The following is a 10,267-nucleotide window of genomic DNA, read 5'->3' on the forward strand; positions in this document are numbered from 1 at the left end:
ATCAATTGTAAAAAATTATTTTTATAACAGTAATGTTGGCCTACTGAAAAGTATGTACAGTATATGCACTCAATACTTGTTTGAGGCCTCCTTTTACATGAATTACTGCATCAATGTTGCTTGGCAATCAGCCTGTGGCACTGCTGATGTGTTATGGAAGCCCAGGTTGCTTTGATAGTGGCCTTCAGCTCGTCTGCATTGTTGGGGCTGGTGTCACTCATTTTCCTCTTGACCATACCCTTTGTATTCTCTATGGGATTTAGGTCAGGCGAGTTTGCTGGCCAATCAAGCACAGTGATTATGTGGTCATTAAACCAGGTATTGGTACTTTTGGCAGTGTGGACAGGTCCTGCTGAAAAATGAAATCCACATCTCCATAAAGCTTGTCAGCAGAGGGAAGCATGAAATGCTCAGAAATTTCCTGGTAGACGGCTGCGCTGACTTTGGATTTACTTTTATCTGAAAACAAGATTTTGGACCACTGTGCAACAGTCCAGTCCTTTTTCTCCTTGGCAAAGTTTAAGACACTTCTGGCGTTGTCTCTGGGCCATGAGTGGCTTGACCCAAGGAATGCAACAATTGTAGCCCATGTCCTGGATATGTCTGTGTGTGATGACAATCCTTTGAAGGCTGCGGTTATCCCTGTTGCTTGTGCACCTTTTTCTACCACACTTTTTCCTTCCACTCAACCATCCATTAATATGCTTGGATACAGCAGGAGGTCAATGACTGCCTTCTGGACATCTGTTAAATTCAGCAGTCTTTTCCCATGATTGTGTCTGAAGGACCATTTTCAGGGCTTAGGAAACCTTTGCAGGTGTTGTGTCGATTATTCAAATTTTCTGAGATAATGACTTTTGGGTTTTCATTGGCTGTAAGCCATAATCATCAACATTAAATTATATAAACGCTTGAAATAGATCACTTTGTTTGTAATTCATTTATATAATGAGTTTCACGTTTTGAACTGAATTACTGCAATAAATTAACTTTTTGATGATATTTTAATTTATTGTGATGCACCTGTATGTAATTGATATTTACGTTCAATATACATTCTGTAGCATTAAGCAAGTCTACACTTCTGCAGTTGTAGATGCAAAGAACCTCATGGAACTGGCTTGTAACTCATTTTCACACTCACTAAGTGTTACTAATGTTTAAAAAGAAAATGCTCCACAAGGATTGATACTTTACATTGGTGCTTTACATCAGTCATACTATGTCCTTGATAACCCATTCTTCTGATGTCAAGACTATACTCAATCCAATTTTTTATCGTTCATCCAAATTACGACAAAATCAGGTGTCAGTTGAAAGCTTTGAGCTTCAACCTGAAATTCTCTTCTCATTTAATGGTCTACCATTATGTTGTTCTCAGCCCTGGTCTTGTACACTATGGTGTAGTAACCCTATTGTTCAATCCTTTCCCGTTTCTTCTCTCTTTCATCAGATCTGCAGGTACAAGGTGAAGGAGACACAGCAGCAGTTCTTCCACAGCCTGGCTGTGCGCCAAAGCCTGCCAGTGCATTTCAACATCCAGCAGGACTGCGGTCACTTCCTGGCAGATGTGCCTGCCCGCCTGCTGCCCTGGGAGGAGGGGGAAGAGGAGGAAGAGGAAGAGAGCGATGAAGAGAGGGAAGAGAAGGGAAGGAAGAAGAGTAAGGGAGGAACAGATGAGGAACGGAAAGTGGAAAGGAGCGAGGAGGAGGAGGCACCTGGTGATGCCAAACTGCGCAGTCGTGTGGTGGTGATCACACGTGAAGTGCCCTTCCAGACAGTGTCTGATTTTGTCCGTGAAGGAGTGGCCCGGCATGCCCGCAACCCAGAGCTGTACGAGCGGCAGGTGTGTCTTTTGTTGCTGCAGCTATGCGCTGGCCTGGAGCACATGAAGCCCTACCATGTGACTCACTGTGACCTGCGCCTGGAGAACCTGCTGCTTGTGAACTGCCAGCCAGGCAACCCCTGGAACATGGACCTGCTGGAGCCCAACAACAACAATGGTGCTGCCACTGCTGCCTCGTCATCCGCCTGCCCCGCCCGCCTCATTATCAGCAACTTCTCCCAGGCCAAGCAGAAGAGCTCATTGGCCGAGGAGCCGTCTGTTGTACTGAAGGATCGCTCACGACTGGCCCCCGAGCTGCTGAGTGCCACACAGTACCGTAAGTGCGACGAGTTCCAGACGGGAATCCTCATCTACGAGATGCTGCACAGGACAAATCCGTTCGAAGAGGCTCCAGGGCTGAAGGAACGGGAATATGCTCGCTCAGACCTGCCTCCGCTGCCCACTCGCTCCCTCTACTCACACGGCCTTCAGCGCCTGGCCTCCCTGCTGCTCGACGCCAACCCGTCTGAGCGCATCCGGATGGCGGACGCACGCGCCTGCCTGCAATGTCTGCTGTGGGGGCCGAGGGAGGATCTCTTTCACTCTCTGGGCCCCAGCGCCACGCCCGCTCAGCGGCAGGCCACACTACAGAACTGGCTGGACCTGAAGCGCACGCTTATGATGATCAAGTTTGCCGAGCGCTCACTGGACTCGGGCTGTGGAGTCAGTCTGGAGGACTGGCTCTGCTGTCAGTACCTGGCATTCGCAACCACAGACACCATCGACAGGGTTATACGCATCCTGCAGGAACTGCAGCCACAGCTGCTCTGAGCTCCACATGGCTTTTAAGATCTTGGTGTTGGAATATCTCTAGTCCTGTGCATTTTGGATTTTTCCTTTTTGTTTCATTCTTGGGAACGCACTTCTCAGGACACATTTGTTTCTCTGCTAAAGGTTGGCGTTTTGGCTGCAATGTAACATATGTAAAAAAAATTAGGTACACTGTGTCATGATTTTTATTTTCAAAGGTTTAATACTTTGAAAGGTTTTAAAACTTGGCCTTCCACAACCATAATTGCATTTTAATTATCTTTGTTGTTAAAATACAAGCTTTGGTTCCTGGCTGTAAGTATTTAAAATCACACAAGAGTTCCTGCTTGAGCTTAAATATATAAAAAAATATACACACCACTACCCTTTTAAATCTATTATAGCATCAGCAAGAACTTATTTGCCTCAACCACAAAAACCAATCGTAGCCAATCGCAGTCTTTTTCTGTGAAATAATTGTATTATTCTAAAAGCTATTAATTGGAGAAGCTAATATCTGCCAGCTTAAATAGCAGAAATGACCATTTCAATAGGATTTATTTAAGAAATTTGAAAGAGCTAATTAGAACAGACAAAATGCAGCAGTACTTTAAAACAATTATATCCAAGAGTGATTTGTTTTTTATTCTTTTTAAATACAGATTCATATACATACACACCTTCAATCATATTCTCAGAAATATGCATAGAAATTTATCATGAATATTATATCCTATTATATTGTCACGCCTATTCCCTGCCTCAGCGCGTCTGATTCAACTTCTGAAGGGCTTGATAAATAGCTGATGAGTTGGTGCAGTAGCACTGGGGCCGGGAATGTGTGAAACCTTGCAGTGCAGAGGATTCCCAGGACTGAAGTTGAGAAACTGCTTTAGCCTGATCCAACTAATCAGCTAATTAACAATCCCTTCAGAGTTAAAGCAGCTACGTTTGATAAGGGAAAGCATTAAAATGCACAGGACAGGGCTAATCCAGTACAGTTGTTGGGAGACAGTGATCTGCCACTGTAGCAGCTACCAGTCAGCTCTCAAATCACACGCCACAACCCTGCTGGTGACTGCTAGCACATGCAAATTTGCGCTGTACACTTTTTTTTGTTTTGTTTTTTTTTTCTTTTTTGGTTTGTGTCTGGTTTACATTGCTATTGAGTGGTGAAGAGCAATTCACACGGATTAGTCAACTTTTACTTTTGCTTTACTTCATTTGAAAGAGTTTGACACTTTTTTTTGGCCAAATGAAATTGTTTGGTGGATTATTATTATTAAGGTTTCATTTTTTTTATCATCTGAATTTACAGTACAGTTAGCCCTCTACATACGAACAAGTTCAAGTTCAAGAACTTGTATGCTGTTCTGTTTGTCCAATAAAGAATAAAATTAGCCTAGGTATCCAGCATTGTAGTTAGCCTACAGCGAATGGCACTGTACGGTAATAAACACTGGACTGGCTTTGAGTGTCGAGGTGAAACGAGGTACTGAGTGGAGGAGGAGGAGGAGGAGGTAATGGGATATGGTGAGATTGGTCATCAGCAACAGGAGACGAAGGGCAAGATGTAAAACCTGATGTCCAGGGCAGTGGTTTAAGTTCATCACAGAGAACCAATCTAGTGATGACTGTGTAATGAGGCACTACATAATGGCTCCTGTCATAAATGAAATGGTAACAATGCATTGCCTCATGAAAAGCTCTTATTTACACAAATTTTAAAGGAATAAATACAGACGTTCGTATCTTTGAAAGTTTGCAAGTTGAAGCTTCATATGTAGAGGACTTAACTGTATGTCAAACAAGACTGAATGACTCCTCCTTAACAGTCCATAGCTGCAGCTGGTTTGGAGAGCACTGATCTGGCATCAGCAGCTTGTCTCCTGTGCTGTGAATATTTTTATTATTTTTTTTTTTTTTCCCTTCTCTTCTCCCCTCCCCTGATTTGGGTTTGTCAGAATTTCAGCCCGGGCCTGAGAGTTTTTAGTGTTACAGCAGAATTTCAGTGTTGGATCCAGTAAGGTAGTACCTTTTTACGTTTAAATCCTGTGTGGTAGGATAAAAGCATCAAAAGCACGAAAGTGATACCACTGAAGGCCACCTGTTTTTACTCGTCTGTCTCAAATCTTCCTGTGCTCAGCCCTCTCTACTCTTTATTTACATTCTCCTTTCTGCCCCTCTCTATCTCTTACTCACTATCTAAGAGACAGAGCCGATACGAACAACTAATCTCAAATTCAGAATGGAATCTACTTCTCTACCGACCCAAACAGTAATGTGTTTTGCAAAACAAGTGATCCAAATTTTTCCAAAGCAGCTGAAGTGAGATATTTTTCTACCACCAGATATTACCAAAGGTTACCAAAGTTGGCTTCTCCAATATTTTGCCATTCAGACCATTGAAGATATAGTGTATTTTTAAATGTTTTTTAGCGCTTACTTCAAAGCTTCATCAAGGAGCGCAGAGATGGACAGAGAAGGTACATATTACTAAAGTGTCCTTATGCAGATGTAGACATTTGGTCCTCCGATCCAGGATTGAAAGTTGGAAATAGAGGATGTTTGGGCAAAGTGCACTGTGGTTTAGCGCTCCATTCAGAGTGAGCTAGTTCCATTTCTGACGCCCCAGAGGAGTTTCAGCTCAACGGAACTGCAGAAGTGGGGCAGCTCACCCCTGGAGGATCATGGGCTGGAATGACTGTCACTCTTTATGGACACCTTTATGGATTAATGTGCAATCATTGTAAATTTTGTTACTTATGAAAACAGTATTTAAACATATTGTTCATACTTGATATTATGCAGCATTCAGTTATTCAGTGACTTCTGTTTGGCACATAATTGATGACAATGCCTGCATCAAGGCACAGCTTATTTCATTCGTTTGTTGTTTTGTTTTCTTTTTTTATGATCCATAAATTTCATGACTTATGTTCACAAGCTTTGAGAAAATGCTGTCAGTTTCTGTGAGTGTGTGTGTGTGTGTGTGTGTGTGTGTGATTGGTGCATTTATATATGAATGTGCATGTTCGACAATGGGCTTGTCATGGAGTGTACATGCATTATTACTTTTTTTTTTATTGTTCTTTTATACCTATGTTTAGGATTGTCTGGGTGTGTGTGTGTGTATGATTTATTTTAAGTTTTGAGACAGGAGGAAAGGACTTGGAAGGTGAGAATGGAGCTTTGGAATCAGCAGTAGGTCCCAGCAGAGCAAAGTATTTCCATTAGGTTTACATTCACACCCAGCCACAATTAGTTAAATTAAGTAATGATACATGACCACTGCAGTATATTCTCTAAAACCCTTGCACTGACTATATAAAAACATTACTTCCTTGTAAACTGCAGCTAGTAACTCACTAGCTAGCTACTTTCTCACACTCACACTGCTGTTACAACATTGGTACACCAGGGCCAGGTTCACAAAAGTGTCAGTCAGATTCCAAAAAAGAAACCTTTCATTATTAATTAATGGTTAATGGAAATGTCATTTTAACTTTTCTTTACAGAAAGATTGTAAGAACAAGTGATGACCTTAAATAAGTATTGTTTTTTTGAGCCCATATTTTCACATATTTTAGTATGACATAGTGTATAAATATTGTTCAATATTTATAACACATTATTCACTCCTCACAGAGGTAAAAATAAAAAGTGTTGAATTCTTTGTTTCGGTGATGTCTAGGAAGAACCTTGTCATTTAGATGCCTCATCTGTTTACATGGTTTTACCCCCAATTATTCATAAGTAGAGTTTTAAATGTAAAATCATGGCTACTCTAAGCTTTTGTGAATCTGGCCTCAGATTTTTAAGAGGGCTTGAGAAAGTCATTTCTGTTTGGTATTACAAAAGAGTTCTATTTAAAAATTACAGAATGCAGAAACTAGGCATCAGCTGCAGTACTGAGCCCTTAGAAACTACAGGGTCAACAACTAATGCCTCAGTCACTATAGCTGCACAGTTGAATAGTTTTTCCAGCCTTCTGTACAGGAGTTTAAAAAGTGTTCCGTGTGTCTTCCACATGCTGTTTGTTTTCATTTTCAGAAAGCTATGGATATGAGAGCAAATCAGACCTTATACTTTTGCAGCTTGACACTGTTGAGTAGTGTAAACCTCTCAGAACGAAACTGAAATAATTATGAAAAGATGCTGGTTGGGACTGTTTTGGCACAAGCGGTTACACCGTGCTGATGCAGTTAAAGCTACTGTCACTCAGAAGGGACAGCTATGTGGGGGGAGAATGGAGAAGTATTTGGCTGAACAGAACAGAACATTTAATCCTGTCTGCGTTGGGCAGGACTGTTTGCTCTTTTGTATTGATCCCAGTGCTGCTGTAATTGAGTTGCAGTTCTACTGTGGAGAAGGGATTTTTCAGTCTGTGTGTGTGTGTGTGTGTTTTATGAGACTCCATTTGCTGCTGAGCTGGTTGACGTGCTGGGGAATGATTGTGGACTGCACTGGTGGCGGTCCTTCCATCAGAGAGTCTTCAGTTTTATCACGTTTTATAGAATTGGATGAGTACCGTCTGAATGGCATGCACACCTGCAACTCTCTTTACTCCAGATGCACCATTTTGTATGTCAGAAAAACAGAGGAACTCTATACGCCCATGTCAACAGCAGTGACGGACTCCTTAAGGCCAGCTGTACAGTCCATGCTGTATGGTAAATGCGCTGTATGCTCCTCATGTCATTGTTTAAGAGACTTTTACCACTTCCCACAGAATCACACAAGACAGATAACATTTCTATATGGTATTTCTTTCTTTTTTTTCCCAGTAGTATTGCCAACAGTGTGTTTTACTGTTGCTTACCAGTGTATTTTAATGGCCACTGAATATATAAAAGAGCTCTACTGGCTTTATATATGTATATCTCATGGCATACAGCCATTCATTGTTGTCTGAGTTAACTGATAGTAATAAAATTATGAATATATGTTTTTATACAATGTGTGTGTCCTTTCTTTTACAGAACTAACACAAAATGAAAAGTGCATAATAAATACATGCAAAAAACATTCATTCATTCATTGTCTGTAACTGCTTATCCAGTTCTTTTTTGGTTGCAAGGCAGGAACACGTCCTGGAGGGGTGCCAGATCTTCAAAGAGCCACACACACACACACCTATGTAGAGTTTTGAGTCACCAATCTACCTACAAACGTGTTGTTTTGGACTGCGGGAGCAAACAGGAGCATCTGGAGGAAACCCACTGGGAGAAAATGCCAAACTCCTCTCAGACCCTGGAGTTGTGTGTCATCAACAATACCTGTTGTGCCATGTTGCTGCCTTGCATAAAAACATTGTAGATAGTTTGTGAACATTTTTAAAAATAAACCTTTAAGATCTGTATCATGAAAAACATTTGGAAACTTATCTGCTGTCAAGAATTCATCTTGGTTGTGATGTCATCGAACATGAATATTGTCACTGTCCAATCAAAATCATGGATCTCTAAAGTAGCATCTTTACAGAAGGAAATGCCCTTATTAAATTTTAATTAAAGTCAGTGTAAAAAGATTTCATTCCAAATACTTTTGGAGCATTTTTGTTGGTCCATTTTTCATGAAATGTTTACACATTGGGACAGCTGCTGTGATAAAAAACAGATGAATGTTTTTGATTAGACAGCGACAATATGCCTTTAGCAGTTTAGACTAGTCGTTATTTTTAAAGCACATTTGTTTCAGTGGACATTTATATATTTTTAAATAAAACACATTGCAGTCAATGAGAACCAATGTTATCTGTATTGATTCTTCCTAAAGGATTCAGCCAGTACAAATCATGTTTATTTATTCATTACGGTTCTAAAACTGAAAAGGATTACTTACAGTCTCAAATTAAAGAAAAAATACATTAAAAACAAAGTCTGCATTTTGGTAATACTGGTTTAAGGCGGAGACTGTTCGTTCGTCTCTTAGCAACGGTGCCGCTGTGCGGAGCAGGGAGCTTTGTTCAGACGCGTTACGGTTTTATTCACACACAAACCAAAAAATAACGGCAGATTTTCATAATGCAGTGGAGTAAAATATTTTTGACTTTGAAATGTGTGGAGTAAAAGTAAAAAGTCGCCCAAAATGGAAATACTTCAGTAAAGTACAGATACATGAAAAAAGTACTTAATTACAGTATCGAATTACATTCACTTCGTTACTGTCCACCACAACAGTGTAGAACTGGTGATTGAGAAGAAAATTCAGCAAAAACACGTAGTATTTCCAGGAATTTATAAAATGGTTGTGTACATTAAAAACAAAATAAATACAGCAAGAAATGTAGAAATATTGGCTCTTGGAACTCATTTTCAGGTGTAAGGTAAGAGATGTACCAGTAGGGGGCAGGAGATGCTACATTTCACAAACCTTATAGCTTTCTCACATGGCGTGACTCACTACGAGTGTGTGATCTCCTTATGTCAGCCATGTAATCTCTGTCGGTGTTCTCTATGGTTCATGAATCTGATATCTCAGCAGTTTTCCTGATCCTCTTCTGGTGAAGTAAAGGCCATGTTCCCAGCATGCAGTCTGTATGCTAACACATGCACAACATTACACACATACTTACAAAAACCTTTTCCAAACGCGTTAAGGTGCTGTGTTATATGTAAATAAAAACAGAATGACAAGTTGTGCAAATCATTTAAACAATATATTTAATTGAAAACAGTTAAAGGTAGCATTTTAAATGTTGGAACTTTTAAAAAATGTATCCCTATTTTGAATTTAATGCCAGCCACATTTTGTTGGGATGTGGCAACAAAAACTAGTAAATAAATGTACTTGGCAATAGGTCAGTGACAAGATTTGGTTTTTAAAAGTGCATTTTAAAAAGGCGAGGTGGGTGCAGAACAAAGATTGGAACAATTTAAGAATCACATTTCGCTTCATCTACAGCATATAATATCATTACAATTTTAAAGATTAGGAAAATCCGGAGAAACAGCTTAATGCATGGTACAAGGCCAAAAATGTATATTATCCGCTATGATCTTTATGTCCTCAGGTGTCAGTGCATTAAAAACATACATGATTCTGTAGTGGAAATTAGTACATGGGCTGAGAAACACTTCCCAAAACCACCATCTGTGAACACAGCCCATTGCTTAATTCATAAATGCAAATTAAAACCCACAAATGCAAGAATCAGCCTCCAGAAACACCACTGCTTTCTCTAGGGCCTGAGCTTAATTAAGATGGACTGAGGTGAAGTGGAAAATTGTCCTGTAATCTGACAAACCAAAATTTGAATTTTTTTTGGGAAATCCTGGATGAATGGTCCTCCAAACTAAAGAGGATTGGGACCAGGTAGGGTGACCAGATCTAAGATGGTGAAAAAGAGGACACGTGGGGGGATGAGTTCTCGCCCCCCGCTGCCGTTGTATGCTTAGCTGAACCTATGTGTGCTTTTAGGTCCTTTACACCTTTATCTGCTACACATGGGAAAACTTGAGAATTTCTTTTTTAATTCATCTGAGAACTTAAATTTACATTTCGGCATAGCTGCTCCAGATGAGGGTAGGTACATGAGCTTTGCCTGACGTAAACAAGGACTACTGACGTGCAGACTGACCAATTAAATGTTTACAGAGAAGTTTATCGACCAATAACGGTACTCTACAG

General features: G+C 40.4%; 1 protein-coding gene across 3 annotated transcripts in view; it reads left to right on the plus strand.

Moving 5' to 3' along the window:
• peak1 (pseudopodium-enriched atypical kinase 1) overlaps positions 1–7,559 on the plus strand; it is a 106,545-nt gene extending 98,986 nt beyond the window's left edge. For all 3 annotated transcript variants that reach the window (XM_066667900.1, XM_066667901.1, XM_066667902.1), the window contains exon 8: positions 1,454–7,559. In XM_066667900.1, coding sequence (XP_066523997.1) covers positions 1,454–2,656 — 1,203 coding nt within the window. In that variant the 3' untranslated portion in view covers positions 2,657–7,559. The remainder of the gene's footprint in view (positions 1–1,453) is intronic.
• The last annotated feature ends 2,708 nt before the right edge of the window (positions 7,560–10,267 follow it).

The sequence above is a fragment of the Hoplias malabaricus genome, chromosome 4 (genome assembly GCF_029633855.1).
Source record: "Hoplias malabaricus isolate fHopMal1 chromosome 4, fHopMal1.hap1, whole genome shotgun sequence".
Lineage (NCBI taxonomy): Eukaryota > Metazoa > Chordata > Actinopteri > Characiformes > Erythrinidae > Hoplias > Hoplias malabaricus.